This window comes from Python bivittatus, unplaced genomic scaffold (assembly GCF_059951505.1).
Source record: "Python bivittatus isolate LINGU-HERP-01145 unplaced genomic scaffold, Pbiv_v1 ctg000020_np1212, whole genome shotgun sequence".
Lineage (NCBI taxonomy): Eukaryota > Metazoa > Chordata > Lepidosauria > Squamata > Pythonidae > Python > Python bivittatus.
In genome coordinates, this window is record NW_028277030.1 from 2861871 (window position 1) to 2886263 (window position 24393).

Consider the following 24393-nt stretch of genomic DNA (forward strand, 5'->3'; position numbering starts at 1 on the left):
TTTATATCATTAGTGGTTTAGCAATTTAATAACTTGATTTTCAAGCATTTAGAATCTTTTATAGTATTTTAGTATTTATATATATTCTAATATATATAGTATTTTAGAATATATATATATATTCTGTTTCATTGCAAGCTGCGTAATTTATTTGCCATTTTCCTCTAAGCTCTGTAACTCTATGAAATCTAGGTGCTGTTATTTGTATATTTGTTTATGTGCCTCTATCACAATTCTCAGACAGTTTGTGCTTCTAAAAGAGCTTGCAGCAATTCAGATAACCTTTTAAAAAAAGAGGACCACAAGGGAAGGGGAGAGAAGGGAAATCAGTTCTTCAAGGCCAGAACACAGTTGGGAGCTATGAGCCAGCATTAATATCCCTTGTGTGTGCTCTCGCAATCAATAGCATTCAGCAGTTCTTGTTCCGTCAGCTGATTCATGAGACCAGAGAGACCATGAGACCAGAGAGTTCTTCTCCCTTGTTTCTGCAGTCCCAAAGCCACAGATGCTTGGAGAAGCTGTATGTTCTTTCCAGCAAGAGAAGCTCCCTGCAGCTGTGGCTCTTCTGGCGGATGTATGGGGCCTTGAAGCGACACAGGCAGTGTTACTTCCTATTTGTCCTTGGCTGATCTCAGAAACAAGAGTGGCTTTCAAGTCCCAGGGCAACTGTTACAAATATATTTGTCATATGTTGTTTAAAATATGTATATCCCATCTATCCAGAGAACTTGCAGTATTTAGGCCATCTTACAACAGCTTAAGAGGACCAAGAAAAAACAAAAATGAAAAGCAGTAAAACTGAAAACAAGTGTAGCAGATAAATCCAATCTAAAAAACAACAAACAGAGGAAACTGGAAAAGCATCCTCAGCCTGATGAGTGAAATCTGTGTGAAGAAAAACTTAGCCAGGCAATCAGAGGTGAAAATGGCTTTCTGAGATAAGGTTCCCACAATTTAGCTGTGGTCACAAAAGAGGTCCTCCCCTACATCTGCATCTTGCACAGCTGTATCTTGTCTAACATTGGGACACAAAAAAATGATTCTACAGCAGGACTTAGGGAGTAGGCATGCTGATGTGGGAGAAGAATCATCCATTCTTTTATAGGCATTGTGCTTATAAACAAACTGAACTGTGTAGCTGCTCTCAAAGTCACTAGCAAGAATGCTATACTACACCTATCATTTGGGCATCCAGATTCAAAACTAAATCTAGTAGTAGGTGCCGAACTGCAAGTATTAAATCAGTGCTGCATCAGTTGCACTCTCTCCCATTTAATTCCAGAGCTGAACAAGATATTTAAATATCTGTTCCTATACTTATATACTTATAGGTTCTTTCAGACTTAATTTTCATCCTATTAATTTGGCTTCTAGATGCTGTTTGGCTTCTAAAATCTTGCTGTCATTCAGATATTGTGTTCTATGAAACCTGTATTAGCTGTATTTTTGTTTAAAAATGAAGTTTTATTTAAACTGTCCAGGTATTTTTATTATAAACTGTAAGAATTTGCTTAACTCTCACTAAATGAATCAGCTTTGAGTGATTATCTGCCTTGTATTTGTATGAGGATTTCCAGCTTTTCATTCCCTATCTATTTTTTGAATGTTTCTGCAGACAGTATTCTCTCCTGTTTCATTTCATTGTTAATCCATCCTTTTTCTGCACTATAAAAAATAGTGTACTAATTAAGAAGAACTTAGAGCAGCTGGTTCAGCATACTCACTCAGCAGTCAAATGGGTACATTTGGAAAGCTCACGAGCATAAACAGGACAGTGGCCTTCTTTCAGTCTTAACATCCTTGAGATGTGCTGCCTATACCTCTGGATATGGGTATCAAAGCTGTAAGTACTAATAGCCCAATAGCCTTGATTTTAAGTCCCCCTTTAAATTGTTCAGATTAGTGACCATCACTACATTAGATAGAAGTATCTTCCACAGCTTAACTATGTGTTGGGTAAAGAAGTAGTTCCCTTTTTCAGTCCTAAACCTCCCTGCATTTAAATCTACTGATATGTTTTATACTACTGGATGAGACTGTCTGAGATACAGCCATGCAGTGTGCTTTGTGCAAAACTGTGCTTGAAGAAGATCCAGAAAGTGCAGCTGCTTCAGGGAATCAGTGCTTCTTCCTAACTGGCAATCGTAGACATTCTGGCTGCTGGCCAATCTGGAGACTGCTGGTGTTAACCTTGGACTCACTAGCATTTCTAAAACAGACTTGGTTCGTATGTAATATTAATCTATACGTTGTTTGGGCTTAGCATGTTTTGCAACCTGGAACAAGCTTTAACTGTACACATGGCTTTTTTATGGTTTAATTCGTATGATCATGGTTTCCTCTTTCAACTCCAGACTAATTCATCCAATAAAAAAAAATGAGCTATGGGTTAGCTGAAAAGCAGTTAACTACTGTAGCTGGGTATTCACGGCTCCTGAAGACTTTTTTATTCTTTTCAGCAGCCAATATTTTACATAGTGGTTGGTAGAAGTACTGTGATTTCTATCATGGCTCCAAGGCTTTATATATATGCAGATGTTCCTGTACACAATGTCAGCTACTTGATTGTGCCATTCAGTGTATTTATTTATTTATATATAAAATTTGTCACCACCCATCTTGTTAAAAAACAACTCTGGGCAGTTTACAAAGCAGTTAAAATCAATTAAAATTAAAATAGAAAATAATCCTAAATAAATAGAAAATAAATATAATCCAAGGATTGATGTTAACATTGGCAGTAACCCAAGGAGTGTCATCATGGCGCCAGCCACCTGCTGGTAGCTCCACCCCATCAGTCTTAACTACTTTCCCTCTTTTCACTACCATCCAGCCACACTTCTCTAGTCTGAATGACATACCAGTGTCCTCACTGTAGATCCATGTCAGGTGGATCATCGAGTCAACATCTCGTTCACTCTTAGCTTATAGCTTGATGTCATCCATGTAGAATAGGTGGCTGATGATAGTTCCACTCTTGAACTTGTATCTGTCTCCAGTCCTTGTGATCATCTGGCTGAGGGGGTTCAAACTTATGCAGAACAGCAGTGGGACAGTCCATCACCTTGGTATATGCTGCACTTGATGGCCACTTGTGCAAGCTGCCTTGAGTTGACTTCCAGTGCTGTCTTCCACAGTCCCATTGAGTTCTTGAGGAAGGTCCCTAGTGTCCTGTTGACTTTGTATATCACCAGGCATTCACAGATCCATGTGTGTGGCACTGAGTCATAGGGTATCCTGTAGTCAATCTAGTCTGTCTAGACCTGGAGTTTTGGGTGACTGCTCTATCTATGAGCAACTGATGTTTTGAGCCTCTGGTGGTGCTCCCAATGACCTTCTGAGCTGTGCTCATGTACCGGCCCATATGGTCGTGTAGCTTGGTGGCTGTGATGCCTGATAGTACTTTCCATGTTGTGGGGAGGCAGGTTATTTGCTGGTAGTTGGACAGTGCTGTTCCTTTGTGGGGGTCTTTCATGATCACATCGTTCCTTGTATTACCAGTCTGGGTGGGAGCCTGCTACTAGAAGCTAGTTCATCTGTGCTGCTAGGTGTTCATGCATTGCTGTTAGTTTCTTTAGCAAGTAGGTATGAATCATGTCCGGGCTGGTGCTGTCCAGCTCTTCATGTTCTTGACTCGGTGTTGGATGTCTGCTACTGTGATGGTGACTGGTTCCTGTTCTGGGAGATTGCTGTAGTCTGCTCTCAGGTCCTGCAGCCACTTTGCACTGGTGTTATGTATCTTCTCTTTCTCCCATAAGTTCTTCCAGTACTGTTCAGTTTCTGCTGTTGGTGGTTCTGCTGTTACTGTGTTGTTGCACTGCTGTTGGGAGTACATCTTAGATGGTTCTTTGGAGAAGAGGGCATTTATCTTCTTGGCCTCTGCTTCTCTAGTGTATCTCCTTAGTCTGGTAGCCAGTGCTGTGAGCCTTTGTTTAGCAGTCTGTAGGGCTTCAAATGGAGTCAGGCCCTTGTACTTTTTCAGTAGCTGAATCTTATCCTTAATCTCCACACCCTTCTGTAATTCCACCAGCTGACTAACTTCTCTCCAAGTTGCTTGATCTTAGCCTCCAACCTCATTTTCCAGGGTGTGTGTGTACTGATGTTCTTCTTGATCATGTAGCCAGGCATCTCCAGGATTACAGTGGCTGTTCATTGGTTTGAGTTATGGTACCAGATCATTGGTTTGAGTTATGGTATTAGTAGGGATTGTCATGAGGGCTCTATTGGCATCATCTAGCATATTATCTGATCATACTTCTCCACTGAGCTTTGGTAATCGTCTTGAGGGTTAACTGTTGCTACCTTATCCATGATCTTATGCCTCATATCAGCTGCTGTCCTCCATAATGGAGGGGGTGGCAGTGACATTCCAGCTTCAGGTGTTGGCTGCACATCCAGTTGTTCTTCCGGGTCTTCTTGAGTCCAAGATGTAATGTGTAGTTGGTCTATACCAAGTTGTGAGCGCAGCTGCTTCTTCACTATGTTGAAGCATTGGGTAACTAGCTGTTTCCCAGTTAGTGTGGATGTAGGTCTTCTGTCCATCCATAGTCCCCTCATACATTTCATATATCCCCTTATTAGGTCTACTGTTATAGTAGCATTCCATCAATTCCAGGTTCTCTTGTCTCGTCCATGTGTGATTTGTTCCAGTAGTCCACTTCTCAGATTGTCCTGGATCCCCAACATCTGGCATGGACCTTGTTAATTCAGGCTACATCCAAGCTGGCATGACTCTCTTAGTTTGTGTCACTCTCATATTCGAGGTGGGCAGGTGAAGCATTAGGGGGGTTTTGCCCAAGGACCCCTACTGGTAAGGTCGGTACCAGCCAGGATTCAAACCCTAGTCTCCCATGGCAAAGGGCGGCATTCTAACCACAATTATATCCAGCTTCTCTCTCTCTCTCTCTCTCTCTCTCTCTCCCTCTCCCTCCCTCCCTCCCTACACACACACACATCACTTTGGTTGATTGATAGATAGATAGATAGAACTCAACCAAATGATTAGGAAGCTAGAACAGTTCCTTAAAAGGAAAGACTGATCGTAGCATTTCTTAGAAATAATATTATTTATAGAAATAATATGTAGAAATTTCTATTAAATGTTGAGGGTCAATATAGTTATATCATCTGAGTGTGCATTGTTTGTTTGTTCTTAAGAAATGCTAGTGTTATAAACATTTTATAAATTTTTTATATAAGTTATAAAATTGAGTCTGGAAACCTCTATTTTTTTTCAATTTTAGCATTTCCCCCCATCATCAGCTCTTCCTCTAACACATTAACCTATATTTTGGTACAATTTGTGCAAGACAGGACCTACATATAGTATCTGCCAATGCTTGTGGGCCAATTCTAAATAAGCCAACAATCAATCCTGTTTTATAGATTTTATGCATTTGCTTACCTAGCATTATACAATGTGCATAACATCATACAGGAATTCTCTAGAGAATATTAAACAATATTAAAACTATAATCCTCTGATGAGAAGCAATTAGTTATACTTTTTCTTAATGTATCATGTCAGGGCAGTACGTATCTTAATAGGAAGTTAGATCCAGATATTTATTAATGTTCCAAATTGCTAAGTAATAATCAATCTGAAATGTTTGCAACCCAGTAACACTTTTTCTTTAGTAGATTATGTTTCTTTAAATATTTGCTTGTTCCCAAGCCTAGACATTTCCTGACTTTTGTTAAGTAGATAGACTCAGCGTCTAATTGAGAGAGGATGTGAACAGACCAGATGACATGGTGTAACTCAGATGAAGGAAGTCCACTGTTTTGATGTTTATAAGCTCCATATGCTAGTTGTTTGTACTTTGATAAGAGCATTTTTGGTGCACAGAACAAACCACAAGATTCACTGCATGCTGCTGTCCAAAGTTTATGCATCTTTTGTGTGTCAGAAAGGACTGAAAAGGCAGGAAGGGGTTTGTGTTGTAGGTAGTCCCCAGTTTAAAAACGAGTTCCATTCCCAAGGTCTGTCCTTAAATCAAATTTGTATGTAAGCCGGAACAGTATTATTGTGTAATACTGTATAAGTAGCATTGTGTAATAAACTCGAACCATTGTGTATTTAACTCAAATCATTGTGCATTTAACTTGAATTTTGCCACAATAGGCTCCATTCTTAGCTATGGGTTGCCCGTAACCCTGGTGTTCTTAACCTGAGGTCTACTTGCTATTTAAGACATTTAATTTAACTGAAAAGCTGAGTCCAAAGATTTTTAGACTAAATACATGATACATAGGGGATAGATATACTGTATTCAAATACGTTAAACTACAACATGTGTTAAAAAGTTAACTATTCCTGTAATTATTTGTGAATATCATATAGAGTTAAAACATGCATAATATGTCCAAATTCTTCATTAAGCTTGTTTGGTTTCATCAAGGAGGAAGATTTTATGATTTCACAGGGACACTTTTCACATGTTGTAAAGAGTTGCCCTGAGACTGCAGAACTGAAGAGCAAAACATTTTAGCCTCAGCTACTGGGCGCCTATATCCCCCTCCCCAGGAAGCACATAATGGCAATGGGAAGATCAGTCTGGGCAGAGAAGGAACAGCTGCAGAGATCTTCCTTCCTACCAAAAATAACATTTGGAACCAAACTACAGATCCCACCCCCTTCTCAAAATAAGTACTGTACAAGGATGTGATCTCGCTTTTTCGCTCTCTCTCATATGGGCACAGCAATTTAATGCGTGCACATTAAATTATTCACATCAATTTATGCTTTCAACGGATTCTTCATAAATTAGGTGGATGAGTAAACATGGCAAGACTTTTTGTATTGTCTTGCCTTTGGTGCTTCCTCCTCAAGAATATTCCCATTACCTACTGAGATCTAAGCTTTGTAGACAGGGATTTTCAGAATGGTGGGTTTCAAAGATTTTTTTAGTGTCCGTGATAAGTAGCTCAGAACAATCATATGGTTGTCCCAGCCATTTCTGTTAGCCCAGGTGGTTGGGTGGATGGAGTCAACACCAACAGAATTCTTAATCTGTTCAAGGTTACACAATACAAAATTGAGCATTTTAGAGTACCCTTCTATAAGATGATGCCCTCTGCATTTTGAGTTGAACAATTAGTTGAAGAAAACTAATTTAGGTTCCCAATCGTATTTATAAAAAGCCTGGGGGGGGGGGCGGACTACAGGAACTCCTCATCCCAATCCTGAAATGAATTCTGATGCTGAATTCTGCTGTTTTAAACACAGGCAAAATATAAGATGTTTATATTCAAAGTATTCTACAGAATTAGGGAAAAAAAACTCCACTGTTTTGGATAACTTTATATATTCTATATATAATTTATATTCTATTTTAAGTACAACTTATCTGGCTGGGGTGTTTCTGTGTGTATATGGTCTAACATTAACTTTTACTTTGTCTGCTAATACCTTTAGATGAAAAGGCGGGATATACTGTATTTACCAGAAAGATGAAGGTTTTTTTCTGCTTATAATGACTTATGAATGGGAGACTGGAGTTACCTTCCACTTGCTAAGAAAAGGTCACAGTACCTGCCCTCTGGAACAGCATTGCCCTGGAGATTTGTACAGCCCCCACCCTACCTGCCTTCAAGTGAGACCTAAAAACCTGGCTCTTTTCCTAGGCCTTGGTTTAGGATCTTTGGTGGGCCAAGTCTGGGAGTAATATCTGTTCCCTCAGGGCAACTCTGTTCTTTTCTTATATAACGTTATCATCTTCTTGCTTTCTAATCTTGTGAAGCCACTCAGAATCACCTTGAAGTTTGGCAGCAGAGAGAGAGAGAAAGAGAGACCCTGTTTGAAGTGCATGAATGAGAAGAGCTACATGAAAATTAGGGGCTGAAGTGGAAGTAGAAGAGAGAGAAAGAGAGAGAAGTCCATAAAAATTACTGTATGCTCATGCTGTCCTCCTTTTGTTGCTGAGAATAAAGAGGAATAGAGGAACATTGTGTTGAAAGTGAGCAAATATGAGAGAGGTACAAATAACAAAGTTTCAAGAGATAGGGAGAAGCCATGCTTCAAAGGGATGGAGATGAGCAAGTTAGATTTGTCCTCCAGAAATAGAGAGTGAACATTAGCAGTGGCAAGCTGCTGCTGTCCTGTGAGGTTCTCCAGCAAAATGAGGATTCAGGAAAATCAAAATCTTCCCTCACATGGAAAATGTCCATGGGTAGAGAGGCGTGTCACTGCAGATGTTCACTGGGGCAAGCGTGCTTAATGGAACAGAACAGAAGCCTTAAGCATACTTACTTGGGAGTCAGAGCCGTTTAACTCAACCCATATTACTATTGAAAAGCATATATAGTTTGTGGCTAGCTGAGTCCAGAAATGTTTCTGCCTCTTTCCTTGTGCAAGTATATACAGCAAGATTAAATTGTGAGTTATGTGCTGAAAGAAAAAAAATCAGCCTTAAGCATAATAATTCCTCTAGGTCCTGAAATGAATCTTAAAAAATTAAAGTATGGGCAGCTGTATCCCTGTGCTGAATCTGAAAATGTGCTCACTTGCTCAGAAAAAGGCCACTAACTGAGAGAGCTTTAAAAGGAGACTGGACAAATCCATACAGGATAGGACTATACAGAGATGTCTACAGGATGAGTGACAAAGACATAAACTCCACCCTGCTTGTACATGTGTATGATGCAACTACAGAAGGGTGCTTTTGTCATTTGCCTCCCTTACAGATATTATTAGGACTATCAGTGGCTGTGACCTACCTAATGCTAGTTATCTACCTCCTGAATCACAGGCAGCATATCTTAAACACTACGGGCACACAGTGCAATAGTGGAAGAAAGCTTTTACCCTCCTGTCTAGGTTTGTAAGTTTCCTGATTACAGTTTGGAGGATAAATGGCAAGAATATTGAACAAGTTAAATCCTTTAAATATTTGGGCATGGTTTTTCACAGCTCCACTAAACGCAGTGTGCACCAAAGCTACGTTATACAAAATGCTCAAAAAACAGTGGCCGCAATCCAATCTTTTCATTTAACCAGAGGAGCACAGCATATCCCAGCAGCACTGAAGCTATATTCAGCTAAGGCTCACATACAATTACTCTTCGGTGCCCAGCTAGGACCCTATCCTTCTTTTACATCTTTGGAAAGGGTTCAATCCAAATTCTTAAGGGCCATATTTCAGGTAGCCCCTTGTATCCCAAATGTAGCACTAAGGAGGGAAGCACGTTGTCCAAAGTTGAAACAGGTGCATGGACTTGTATTAAGGATAATTATAAATCAGTATGGTTCAGGACTATGTTACAAAAACTTCAATATCTCAGCTTCTCTAGTGAGGCATTCCTAATGATGGGCTACGAGCGTGCACTCAGTGAATTCAAACAGTGTATCAAAAATCTGGAAATCCAGCAGTCTGCTTTGCCTAAGAATGTTTTTTTGAGCACTCAAGCCTTTTCTTATAAGCCAGCAAGATACCTAAATTACATCACTGTCCCCAAATTTCGGAGGGCACTAACTGTAGCACACTGTAATGCTCCCCCTACAGCAGTTTTGGAGGGCTGATACAAAAAAGTCCCATATGAGCTGAGATTGCGCCCCTGTGGACAAGGGGCTATTGAAACTATAGCACATGTCCTGTTATACTGTATTTTCTATAAGTACTCACGAACCCATTTAATAACTCCTCATCTGATAAAATATCCAGGGAATTCTGATTTTTTTTTATGTCCAGTTGTTGCTATCTGATCAGAATGATTTAGTTTCCCTGAATGTAGCTAAATTTTGCTATACTGTCTGCAAAATTAGGCAGATTTTGACTGCCCACTGATGATCCCACCAATCTAAATATATTATCATGTTCTGTCCACTTCATTTAATGTATTTTTAATGTATTTCAATGTATTTCAATGTATTTTTATTTGTAATTCTGGTCCATGACCATAATAAGGATGATGATGATGATGAACTGATTACAGCTGGTCAACTGGGTGACAAAGAATATTGCAGGCAATCTAGCAGAGCTCTTCTGAGCTCCTTGTGTTGCCTAATTATATCCCAGGGTTTCAACAAAGTGAGCTTTACTAATAAGATCTGTTGATACCAAAATAGTGATGTCTGTTTATATTTGTGTAAAGATTGCTCTAAAGTTTGTTTGTTTTTTCTTCAGTACTACAGCTATGCAGATCTTTGAAGTAGTGCTTTGCTTCGAAGCTTCAGCTGAAGCCCTTTTGAAGTTGCCTGCCTCCTTGAAGGGGAGAATTAAAGCAGCTTAACTCCCTGGATCTGGATGCTGAACAGGCTCCTGCACAGCACCTATTTCCACCAAAGCGGTGGACCAGACTGAGTCAGCCCCTTCAGTACTTTGATTCAAGTTATCAAGGGAGAGAGCCTCTGTTTTTCTGAGCTGAGGTGCTGCTTTTAGCCAATGCCGTGGCAGTCCAGATTGAGGCAAGGCCTCACGGTAAAGCGGGCTGCTCCATTCAGCCGCTCAGGTCAGCATTCTAGGGAGAGGCAGACATTGCTAGGATGATCATGCTCCTTGCGAGGCTGCTGCTGTTTTCTCTGATCCCTTTGATTCCAACTCATTTAGAGAGAGAAGCGGTGGAGGACAATGAATAAGGGGCTGGGTAAGGAGCGGGGAGTCCCAGATTTCAGTATCAACTACAAAAACTCATGTCGACTATTCCTTCTCTCTCAGCCTCACCTACCTCACAGGGTTGTTGTGGGGAGGAAAAAACCCTAGAGGATGGAATACTTTAGAGGCCACTTTCAGCTCCTGAATGAAAGGCAGGATATTAATTAATTGCATATCAGCTGCTCCTCATTCACCGTTGCAGGCTATCCCAGTGCCATTGGTTTCTTGGCAAATTTAATTTTGGGGCTTTGTACACTGATTAGGCTAACCACCTGATATGTAGGAAAAATGGGCAAGGCTCCATGATTTCAGAGACTGCACTTTTTGTAGGAAACGGTTGTTTATATCCCTAGCTTCTGGCAGGGATGGGGTGGGGGGAATCACGTGCATCATGACATCATCTCTCAAATGACATAATCATTTACACAGTTATGTCAGGATACACATGAGATCACTGTAGCCTGTATTTTATGTATGCCTGTGTATGTAGCTTTTGGGTATCAGGTTGACCATCAACAGGAGAGGGCAATATTTTTATGGACAGGCAGTATTACTAATCATTAAGCTCCCAATTACTAGTGATGAGCTAGTGATGTCACCAGAGTGTAAAGATTGCTCTAGGTTTATCTACCAAGAGCAATTTAAGATTTTTTTTTCCCCTCACTTGGGGGTTGGTGTGTGTTCTGGCTATGTAAATTAGATTTGTCACGGACTAAGCACATTAATCTTTTTAATGTTTTTATCTGTTTCTTGTCAAAAAGCTTTCACAATTCATAGCACCACTATGGTGGTTCTGAATGACTTGAAAACCTGTGTGTGTTGTTATTTTAAGAGCGCTGGATGAGATATTACTTATAAGCTGTCACTTAAACGTGTTCCTGTTTCAATTGTGTTTTTAATTTTTTCCCTATTGTCACTTTTGCTGAACTGTGCCTCTTATTTTTCAGGGAGGAAAGTCCTATACCGGACCATGTGCAGGAAGAGACTGCAGTGGGGGTTGTGAATGTTTTCCAGAAAAAGGAGCTCGTGTAAGTACCACCATCTTGCTGCATAAAAAATCCTCTTATTTTAGTGGCTTAGGTTTTTTATCATTGAAATCAGGCAAAGTTGGTATAAGAGTCTGGAATTAAATATTAATGAGTAGAATTAAAATATAGATGAACCAGCCCCAGACATGCAGATTGACCACTTCTTGGGAGGAAACAGGATGTTCTGGAGCTGGATTTCACACACCTGTAAAACACTCGTTTATCAGAAAACAACAGGTAACTTTGTCTCTTGCCTCTACCATGTTCTCTACCACTTTTTGAAAAAAAGATCCTGGGAGGATAGATGCATTTTGAAACAAAGGATGGGGAAGCAGCGCTTACCATTTTTCAGTTTATTCTTGAAAATAAAGATAATGCTACATATTGGTACTCTGTTTTGCAGAATGCCAGTTTCCCAGTTATATATTTTAATTACAAGTACCTTAAAAGGCAGAAATCTCAATCGGAGCCAAAGTGGAACCTGTGGGCCCACTGGCGTCCATGGGTCTCATGCTGCCACCTTCTGTGTTAGTGACCTTGGCTGGCAGGGCCACCCACAGCAACTTGCTGCTTTCTTGGATTGATGAAAGCAGTATCAGAACACAAGGACAAGCTTCTCCCTTTTACCATGTGTGTGCATTCCCACGATGCACGTTCAGAAGGGAGGGTCTTCCAATGATGCTTCTGTTTTTCTGATCCTCCTTAGTCCCCTGCTGCAGACACTGCTGGCCTTGGGCAACTACCAGTCTATGTAGGGAACAGTGATTCACACAATATTAGAATGTGTCAGCTAAGCTGGCTCATGCTGATTATGAGTGCTTGCTTTGCTTTGATTTGCTTTGCTTTACCCACAAATACTATTTTTCAGTACATACCGATGATACATGACACATACTCATGTATTATATCCATGGAAATAGAGCTTTTCCATTAATTTAATAATATCTACACGCTCTTACTGTCAAATAAAAATCTGAGTATTTCTTGAAGAAGTCATATGACCATATTAATTAATTAATTCTCCCCCCACCCATCTCCCCCCAATGGGGGACTCTGGGCAACTCACACAACATTAAAACCATAAATATATATAAATACATAAAACATCAAAATTTAAAAAGCATTACTAAAATATTATCAAATATAGGTATCTATTACAGTGTGACCCTATTTATTTTTAATAAAATAAATAAATATGACTTAAATTACACATATGCCTCCCTTTCATTACAAATGTAATGAAAGAAAAGAATAGGAAAGTTCTATTTGGGTCAATTTTCATTATCACAAGGTCCTTCTCTGATATTTTTAGAAATTTCTTTGGGGCATGTTTCCTGACCAAAAGCCAGTTTAGCAGCTGAATATCATTACACAGAGAATCTAATATAAAAAAACTGCTTTGTTCTTAAAAATAAATAAGAGTTTTCTATCAGAACATTTAAACATTTGAATTAAAGGGAAGTAATCTTAATCAAAAAGAAACATTTCAATGTCACTCTCCTAATAAATAAATAAATAACACAAAAACGAATGAGCGTCATTAGAAGTACTGGCATTAACAAGCAAAGCAGACAATTTTCAGATGCTACATTATTTTTGAAATTATTGTGCTGCTCTTATTGTAAAACTATTAAAGCATTGTAAAACTATTAAGTATTTTGGGACTTTGAGAATATAATTTTTGAACAGTTCAATGTATGACAGAAATGTTGAAATTCTTCAAACTCACACTTGTTACATATGTTGGTATTTGTAGATCTTTTATAGATGCCTTTAATGTTGCTTATTATCTTTTACATCTATTTATTTATCTACCAAGAACATGATACTTTCTGGGTATATTCCTTTTATAACTCAGGAAAGTAAGTCAGATAACTGAGGGAAAAAATACAATTTGTGTGATTTACCACAAAGATATGGGAAGTTTAAGAAACAATGGAAACCCTTTTTAAAATACTTTTTGAATTATTAGGTTATATAGCTATTGTTTTAAAAATATCTATGTGAGAGAGAATTTCATCTTCCATATCAGGATATAGAGATCTACCTAATTGAGCAAAACCTTTTCCAATACTGTACACATTTTGATGAAACACAATCTCTTGCCTCTGATCTTCCCAGGTTTTAGTTTCTGAAGCCCTAAAGGAAACAGGGAGGGGGAATGAGCTGAGATCACACATGTTGGGGGTGGAAAAGGAAGCCCTTCCTGATAGCATTTGGCAAGAAAGGAAATACAAGAGCAGATATGTTTTGTTTTGTTTGCAGTTGGGGTATCACTCAGTTCTTCTTTGTGGCTTATTCACTGTTATTGGCCTCCTTCCCTCTTAAATTTGTCCACTGAAAACTCCAGTGGTAGGATTTGCTTATCAATACATTTCAGGTCCGGGTCACAGTCTACATAACTGTGGAACTTGGCATGGCTCCATTCACATGATACTAATTCAGATGATACTAATGTGCTGACATAATACCAGATATAATTGTCTCAAAGGAAGCTGCATGAGCATATATAGGATTGCAGGAATAGATCGATCTATCAATGTGCATTGCTTCTTTAATCTTATCTATGGGGATTACTTTGTCCAGAAGATCTCTGTTGTATTTAGGGGGATTAGTAGACAGAGGCAGAATAAACTTCTGTCAGGGGGAGAGAGTTATGTGACTTTGGGAGTTGTACTGAACAGTCGTGGGGGGGCGGGGTGTCTTTCTGTACTTCCCATAGACATCAGGACTCTTGAAGTCCTGAGAAACAGAGTAGGGATACTCAAAAATTTGAATGGTTTCTGCACAACCTGTATCTTTGAGGAGAATCTAAGTGGAAACACATTCCCTCTTGGTATGGATCACCGTCCCATTTCTGTTTGCATGTACATAACCCTTGCAGACTTGGAAGAGGGAATGTGGACTTAGATACTGAAAGGGGTTCAACATTTAACAATACGGTTAAGGAGGCCAAATCCATTTTGCTTGGTATTTCTATTCTTCTCTCCAGCTGATTTTAGTGAATGCCAGGTCAATTAATTAAACTACTATAACATTTAATTCTACAGGAAGAGGTGATCAGATATGCAGTCTGGAACCCTGCAGCATTAGTGTTTTCTTTATCTAACTTTCAGCAAGAGTGGGTAAACAGAGGAGAGTAACCATAAGCCAGAAGATACCATCTTGGTAACTGGGCAAAATGTTCTAATCAAATCTACCTAGCTCATTCTGATCTTTTAGGATGTTTAGGATTGTTCTGATTCCTGCCCATTCATTTGCCTCTTTGAGCTTAATGTTGAAAACAACTTGGCATCTGGTTGATTCTTAGGGCCTGTCGTATGCTTGCTGAGGTTGTGTTCCCAGTTGTAGCTCAAGACGTCATGGCTAGCATGGGAGTCATAGGACTGTTTCAGTATGCTTCTGTCTATATACACTTGGCAAATCATTTGATTTGGTACTGGATGATCTATGGATGGAAAACCTTACATAGCTCTCTTACCATAGATAGATGGTTGCTTGGTGAGCATGTAATTAACAGCCACTTGGAAGACCTACAACTCCAGAAGTTATTGAATCCAGTGTGCACTTGGAGAAATTCTTAGAGAACCAGCAAACAATTATATTGTGCCCGTAATTTATTTTAAGAAATAAGAATTGACTAGGATTGTTGATTCTATTGATCCTAATCACTCCACTCCACCAGTTTCCTGGATCACAGAGTTGATGAACATGAAATGGTTGGAGCATAGATTAGAAGGGTAAATCTGATCAAATATGTCTCAAAGCAATTTTGCATGCAAAGATATTAAACTGTAGTTTTCAGACAACATTGCATCAGAGTACAGTGAAGAATTATTTCGCAAAAATAATTAGAGCAAAAATTCAGATACAGCTCCCGGAAAGCACATTTTGAAATTGTCTGCGCTTTCCAAAGCACTTTATTCTCAGGTTGCTGTCATGTACTCCAGTGTGAAGACTGCATTAGTGAGAGAGTCTTTATCAGAAGTTATCTTATTACTCTTTTCATATAATGCTGATTTTTATCTGTAGATCCTGGTTTACCATGGATCCAGACTTCACCGGCACATTCTTTCTTTGCTTAAAAAAAAGACATATATTAGTTTCAGTATCGCTGGGAAAGAGGGCAGAAAAGCAAAGAACGTGGGGCAAGAAGTATAAATGTTGAATAAAAATACACATGCTATTAGATATATATCAAATTCAAACCTAACCCTAACCTTTTTATTTCACTGATTTCCTCCATATAGCCAACTCTCCAGCCAAACTGTTCTTTCCAGCTTTGTTCTCCTGGCAAAGTGGCTGCTCAAAATTCCATACATTCCCTAACTGTATTCCTGTGTGACAAAGATGAAAACAGAGTTTTCTGCTTGTCATTTCCTCTGTAATCAAAGGGGTCCTAGGAAAAATAATTGAAGAACCTCAGAAACTGCATTTCATTTTCAGTATTTTTCCAGTTAATGAATAAATACAACCTCAGTAGATCAACATTTTTATATAGAATCACAGAATTTTGGAGTTGGAAGGGATCATAAGGAGCACCTAAACCAACCCTCTACAATGTGCAAGAAAACCAATTAAACCATCCTTCTTCTTAAACACTTTCAGAGTGGAGAATCCACAACCTCTGCAGGTAGACTATTGTGTTCTGTTGTACAGATGTTACCCTTAGGAAGTTTTTCTCTATATTTAAATGAAATCAAATAGCTGCAACTTATACCCAATATTTCTGGTCTCTGGTCTCTGGTTTTGTGGCAGCAGAAGAGAGTCTCTGATCATCTTTCCCACAGCACCTTTTAATGTATCTGAACACTGATATCATGTCTCCCCCTCAGGCTTTTTTCCCCCTCTAGCCTTAAAAACATCCCCAGCTCTTTCAGACTGTCTTCTGAGGGCATGTCCTCAAGTGTCTGTTATTTATTTATTTGATTGATTTGTTAAGGCTGCCCAACTCCAAGAAGACTCTGGGCAGCATACATTAAGTCCAATACATGTATTAAAAGCATAACTTAAAAACCACATGACTGCCCAGACCAAAACAACACTCCCCACCATGCAAGAGAAACTCAGCAGGGGCTCCAAAGACCCAGAAGTACTAGCTCTAACTTTATTAACAGAATCTTGCAAGTCTGAAAGTACATCTCTCCCCCCTCCCCTTTACAGTCCAAGAAACTAGGGAGGACTCCTTTTGCCACACTTCTGCGGGCTCAGCTGCCACTTGTCTAATCTGCGGCTCTTCTTCCAGTTTCCCAAGGTCATTTCCATATACCATCACACCAATGTAGTGCTTCTAAGCTATAAATCCCCCATATTGAATATGTGGCCTATCTTTTTCCTCCCTAAATGTAATACCTTACATTTCTCCTTGCTAAGGCTATCTTGTTTCTCTCAGCCCAGCCTCCCCACCTGTCCAGATTCAACTGCAATCTTGTTCTCTTGGCTAATTACTGGGATCTTCTTTTTGTCCTTTCTTGAAGAGGGGGACCACATTTGCTCTTCTCCAGTTCTCTATCACCTCTCCAGTTCTCCAGAGCTTCTCAAAGATAATTGACAGAGGCCCTGACAGCTCTTCAGCCAGTTCCTTCAGTATTCTGGGGATTATTTCATCAGGATTTGGGAATGTAAAAACATTCAAATTAGCTAGAAGATCCCTTTACCATGTCCTTACTGACCTGTACCCTTCCTGCTGTGTTTATTCCTATATTAAATAAACTGAACTACAGATGGTCCTCACTTAATGACCACTCCTTCAATGACCATTCAAACTTATGATGGCATTGAACGAATGGGACTTATGATCAGTCCTCATACTTATGATAGTTGCAGTATCCCTGTGGTTACATGCTCATGAACTGTGTGCTTGGTGCCTGGCTCGCAATTACGATGTTGCAGCATCCCACAGTCATGTGATATAATGGTATGTGGGAAAGACCTTGGGAGATTGGAGGAGATGCTGCCTAGGGAACAGGCAGATAAAAGACAGCATAGCCCGCAGCTGGACAGTGGGCAGGGCAAGAGGCTCAGAAGAGACCCTCCCCAATTTCTCAGGCTGTAAAGGAGATTGGGGGGGGATTGTACTTCCAGACTTGCAAGATTGATGTCACCCTTAATAGGTAGACCAGACAGAAAACATGACCAGATGAGCTCATTCTGCTTTACTGTAAGGCTACATTAACAGACACTATTTTGGGTTTATGCATATCCCTATTTGGCGAAGTGGGAATTAGCATCAGGATAGCTTGCATGGAATACCATTGCCAAAGAGAAACAAAACCTTTTATTAAAGGCCAGCCCAAAACATTTTGGCACTAGAAAAGTGCATTCCCCATATTTAGAAAGACAACATAATAATAGAATTTACTAGCTGGCAGTTTGCTACCGTTAAAGAAATGGCTTTATTATTTTGCCTCCTGATACAGTAGTTTCTGCCATCACAATACTAAATAAATACTTCAATATTCCAGTTCTTTCTCATATGACTATAGAATTTCTGAAACAAATATAAATCTTTTAAAATACCTCTGTATTTTTAAGGCATTTTGCCCAATCTGGGGCAGAAATTATCTGAATAAATAAAAATATTAATGCTATTACACATTGCAAAACTAAGATTATTATCAGGGGGAAAAAGCTAAAAATGTTGCTACGGTTATTATTTCAGATTATTAGTACAGCAGTTCGATTTAAAACACCTGGCAATCTTTGACAAGCACAGATAAAATCTGTGAGATATTCAGCATTGTTACACACTGTTCCAAGTGTCCTGGTTTAATTCTTGGGATTCAGAAAACTTGGTTCTTCTAAAAGAGTAGGTTGTGTTTTCCTTTTCTGAGAATGGATATCATCCACCCCAAATGAAGCAATCTAAGCAATGTTGATATCTGTAGCAACGAAATAAACATGTGGCTCTCTCTGTTTACAATCATTCCAATTTACAATATTATTTTTCACTTATGGGAAGTGAAATTCTTTTCTGGTGAAATTCTTTCTGGAGGAATTAAAAGGGCCATCATTTTTGTTTTTCTCATAATGGCTTATTCTGAGATCCTTTTGAATGTTGGGAAGTTAAAAGTGGGTGCCACCATAAAGAGTAGCTGGATCAACACCTGATAGGTGCTGACCTTTTAGAGAAAACCCCACATTTTATCACCATACCCTCTAGAATAAAAGGAACTGTTGGAGATTTTACGAAGTTTCATATACTTTATAAAACCTCTCTCTAAAGAAAATACAGTGACTGAAATAGACATGTTTAAAATAGTGCTATTTTTAACTATTGGACTTCTAATAGTTAAGGACTGGACTATTGGGATTTCTAAAAAAAAAAAAAATGACTTCTTCCCTATAAGAATGCCTTGCAAAAACTAAGGTGCTTTATTTAAAAGTAGATGCAAGGTGTTACATGAGGGGAGGAGGAGGGGATGATGATGAAGAAGTGCAATTCTATTCATGTCCAATCTCCAATCAGGAATCACTCCCAAGCCTCATTATAAATAACAGTACTCTCCCTGTCCCTGTATAGCATCTACATGAAGCCACTGAGTGAGAACATCTGATGGCACCTTTGACTGCCCAAGTGATGCCATGGAGGTTCTGTCTCAGTGTCTGGAGACTTTGGGGGTCTGGATGGGAAACAATACCCTTCAACTCAGCCCAAGCAAGACTGGGTATTAGGGCCTTCAGGTTCCGGGATTGCACTGCCCCAAACAAAACCAGTGAGCACTTTGGGGATTCTTGGGGACTTGCAGCTCCTGTTTGAGGAAAAGATGGCAGGGGTAGCCAGGAGGTCCTTTGCATAGCTCCATGTGGTGCACCAAATGTGTTCTGCTCACAATCACTCATGTCTTGGTCACCTCCCAAATGGACTACTGCAATACACTTTACATTGGGCTGTCCCTGAGCATCTGGAAGTTGCAGCTGGTAAAGAATGCAGTACTGCGGGCAATTAAGCGCAGTCCTCAATCAGTGCATGTTATAGCTGTGCTCTGCTCTGCAAGCTGCTTTGGTTACCAGTATGCTTCTGGGCTCAATTCAAAGGGCTGGCAGTTACCCAGAAGGGTCTTCATGGCATCAGGCTGGGTTATTTGAGGGACTGCCTCTCCCTAATTATGTCTACTCATCCCATCAGGTCTGGTAGGAGAGGCATGCTCCAGGTTCCATTTATTGGGGAGTACTATCTGGTGGGACCCAGGATGAGAGCCTTTTCTGTCACGGCACCCACCCTTTGAAACATCATCTACCTTGGAGATTAGGTTGGCCCCAGCCTTGCTGGACATCCACAAGGCCTTAAAGACATGGTTGTGTCACCGAGCTTGGGGATCCAAATGTATAGCAAAGCCTGGGCAGTGGTTGCTTTGATTTCTTTCCTGATTGTTTTGGATTTTACACTGGCTGCCATTATGTCTGCATTATTGTTGTCTATAGTCATATGATGGTTTTAACTGGTGTTATCCACTCAGAGTCATGATTTTGAGATGGGTGGCCGTATAAATTTAAATAAATAACTAACTAATAAAATGCTCTCCCCTCTGTTACTGTATTTAACACATATATGAATTCTCTGGAAAAGGTCTTTCATCGGATACTGATGACGCTCAGCTTTACATTGCCACCACAGGCCAAACCAGAGATGCCGTGGAAAGCCTAAAAACAAAAACAAAAACAAAAAACAACAAAGCAGGTCCTAGAAGAGGTCAAACAAGCTCAAGATGGAGTTGCTATTCATCAATAAACATCTGAGCAATCTAATGACAGAGTCACATTGTTTGAACTGGGCGGCCTTATAAATCAGTAAGTACATAAATACATACATGCATACATACTGGTGGTTAGAGTTGCACTGACTTGGGGGATACTAATGCAGCAGTTAGAAGCTGTGGCCAAGAGGGCCTTTGCCCAACTCCTGCTAGTGCATTAAGTAGTTGCAATAGTACCTAGAGCAAGATGCCCTGATGACAGACACTCACCCCTTGACCACCACTTCGTTAGAATACTGCATTTCACTCTTCTGTATTTATATTTTTTATTTTTGATCATTAGTTTGAAAACTATAAAGCGGCTATATGCTTACAATAAAGTTTTTTTTTTCAGCTTCAAATAAATAGTTGCCAAGTTCAGTTAAATAATTGCCAAAATGGTAGTTTCATGAAACAGAAATCTGAACTGAAATTAAACGATAGTAAGTTGCCTGTTATTAATTTGTCTCTGGAAGGTAGCTTGGGGGAGGAAGTTTTGGGCAGTTAGAGAAAAGAATTAACTAGGGATATAAGGCTGAATCTAAATACTGCCTTTAACAGCATGTCACATGTAAGTCTATAACATCAAATCCTCTGCAAAAACTGAATTTTTATCTCTGACATAATCATTTGGTTCACATTTTTCCTTAATGTGTGTGCTTTTTATAATCATATGGTATTTTTATTATATAAACCTATCATGAATAGGTTTATATTCAAGTTTTCAAGAAATATACTTTTTATATGCATCTAATGATTTTTTTTTAATATAGAAGTTCCATAAATGGACATTTTTAGTCAACAAATATATTGACTAAAATATTTATTTTATATCAGTAAGGTTGAGCACATCAGATAAGCATTTGCTTCCAGTTGCAGTTTCTTGTAATTAAAAAGAAAAAATATGGAAAGGTTATCCATATGTACCATTCAATAATTCCTTTGGCTCTACTGGCAAAGATTTATTCAATTAGTACTAGTGCAAAAAGTACTGCATTGATTTCAGGATTGATTATTTCACTAATTAGTGGAAACCACAAAGCTGGCTTTCTTTGATTCTGGAAGATCTTTTAAAGGGAATTTAAATATTAATGGGCAAATTAAAAGAATTTGGTGCATTGATAGGCTTCAGGTTTAATAAACAGAAGATGAAGATATTAACAAAAATATGAAAATAGCAAATCAAACAGAATTGATGAATAAAATGGGTTTTAAGACTGAGAAAAAGGTGAAATATCTGGGTATCACTATGATGAATATGAACTGTACGTTATTTCAAAATAACTATGTTAAGACATGGAATGAGGTTAAAAAAGACATGTTAAGATGGGAGAAACTATAACTGTCATTACTGGGGAAACTTTCTGTGATAAAAATGAATGTTTACCTAGAATGATGTTTTTGTTTCAGACAATACAACTGATGCAGTGTATTTAAACAGTGGCAGAAGGATATATCTAAATTTGTGTGGCAGGGAAGAAAACATGAATTAAATATAAGGTGTTACAAGATGCAGAGGAAAGAGGAGGATAGGGTCTACTTGATTTGAAATTGTATTTTGCAGCTTGCTGTTTGGTTTGGATGAAAGAGTGGGTGCTGCTGAGAAACAGAAGGTTCTCGGAGTTAGAAGAACATGACCTGAGATTTGGGTGGCATGGATATTTGTGATACGACAAAGTCAAGGCTAATGTGGATTTTGAAAATCATTATGTTAAATGTGCTATATTGAGAATATGGAATAGATACAAACCCAGGTTGTGCCCAAAAACACTTTCGTGGCTCTCAGATAAGAAGCATTTTATAGATGAGAAACAATAGGCAAACACAAATGGCTAACTTTGTGAGAAGTTACTAAAGAGATACTAACATTTTGTCAAGAAGAATGTAAAATAAAATCAAGAACTGGTGGCAGAGGGATATAGTTGTCAGTGGTTCTCTTATTTACAGTTTAGAAAGATTTAAAGTAGACAAAAGAGTTTATGGTTTTGAACATTGTAAGACTGAGTTTGAAGCAGAATTGTGTACAAATGATGAACATGTTATTTCTAAAATGTATAAACTTTTACTGAAATTTGAAACAGAAGAACAAGTGAAAGAATGTATGATAAAGTAAGCTAAAAATTTTGGTTATAATATACAGATGGAACAATGGAAAAATATGTGGTTGAAAGGATTGAAATTTACATTATGTTATAATCTTAAAGAGATTTTTATAAAATGATATACCGTTGGTACATGTCACCAGAGAAATTGTCTAGAATTTTAAAAAGCACTTCAAATTTATGTTGGAAATGTGAACAACAAGAAGGGATTTTATCATGTTTGGTGGATATGTAAAAAAAACTAGAAAATTCTGGATTCAAATACACACACTGATTCAGAGGATTTTAAAGATTAATATTTAGTTGAGACCAGAGGTTTTTCTGTTGAGATTGATGGAAAAATAGTTGGAAAAAAGTCATGGAATTCATTTATTTTTGTACATAATAACTGCTGTGAGATTATTGTACGCACAAAGATGGAAAGATTCGGCACTACCCACAATGGAGGAATGGTTGGTGAAAATGATGGAACTTGCTGAGATAGCTAAATTGACTTCTTTGATCAGAGAAAAGACAATATCTATGTTTATTGCTGACTGGAAACCCCTTATGGACATTTTGCATCAACATAAAAAGATGAACTTAATGATTTATGGTTTTGATGATTAGGCAGGATAGATTATAGAAAGAAGAGAGATATGTTGTAACCATAGTGTAAGAGGTAAATTTATAATTGTACTTATAACGGCTGTGAAGAAAATTGGAAGCTCCCCTTTTGTATCTTTTTTCTTTCTTTTCTATTTTTCTTTTACTGTTTTTTCCTTACTTGCACTTTTAGCTTTCTCTTTGATTTCTTTTTCTTTTCTTTTTCTTACTTTATATTAGTTTCTATAATTTTTTATCTTTCTTTTTAAAAATCTTTAATAAAACTTATATACAGTATATACAAAAAGAAACCACAAAGCTGGCTTTCTGTCATATATTTTAAAGTTTTGTTTTATCAGCTTGAAATAAATTATAGAACAGAATAAAACAAAATTTACACGAGGGAAAAGCATAGTATGCTAGCGTAATACTTAAAATTAGAAATATGATTCTTTTAATTTTTTTCCTAAAAATGTACTGCATAGAGAAGGTCAGCAAAAGCAAACATGCTTTGAGGGATATGTAAGTATTTGTGATGAGGAAAAAAATGCTGAGACATCTGAATCTGTCACAATGGGAAAGACAGAACCTTAATTAACCTTCATCAAAATAGTTTGATATATGCTAATGTCCTTAACTGTTGCCACTGGTAAAATAGGACAACATTTATAAATTAGGAAGTTAAGAATAAAACAGGAAATTCCAAGGGAAGGATTTCATATTACTAATAAACAAAGAACCAGCTAACCTCTTAATGGAAATGAGCATTTTATTGTTTAACTGTTCAAAGTATTCAAACGTTCCTGAAGAAAAGAAAAAACAATCTGTAAGATTAATCACTGGCTAGCATTACTAAACCCCTCATGATACCTGTGTAGTGGAATTAAAAACATAGGTTAGCAGTGCCATTCTTATATTTTAAAAACCCAGCCACATGCCCATTAAAATATCTCAAGGTTTGTATTCTGTTGTAGCAGTGACAGCCCTGCAGAATAGTAAGTATTAGATACAGGGCCTTGTCTCTGTTGTCCCCCCTCCCAATTTCCAGAGTGCATTGCTCAAAGTGACCATGCTCCCTTATTTGCAAACCATACATTGATTTATGATTCTACTATGCATTTGATTAATTCTGATTATTGGTTGTGCCATCCCCATCCACCAAATTGATCCTTTCATGGTACAGAATAGAGGAGGGATTACCTAGTGTCCTACTTTCCATCTCTAATCTGCTACTTTTACATACATGAAAAGTTTAGAGCTGGAACAACCAAAGGCCACCCCCTTTAGGACCGTCTGGGCTAATTACCACAATATTGTTTCCAGTGCTCTGGAAAGTTCTGTCCCTTTTGAT

At 38.4% G+C, this 24393-nt stretch overlaps 1 protein-coding gene across 1 annotated transcript in view; it reads left to right on the forward strand.

The window, feature by feature from the left end:
• COL4A2 (collagen type IV alpha 2 chain) overlaps positions 1-24393 on the forward strand; it is a 180401-nt gene that overhangs the window by 31509 nt on the left and 124499 nt on the right. The window contains exon 4 of the mRNA XM_088133404.1: positions 11540-11620. Within this exon, the coding sequence (XP_087989530.1) occupies positions 11540-11620 (81 nt within the window). The remainder of the gene's footprint in view (positions 1-11539; positions 11621-24393) is intronic.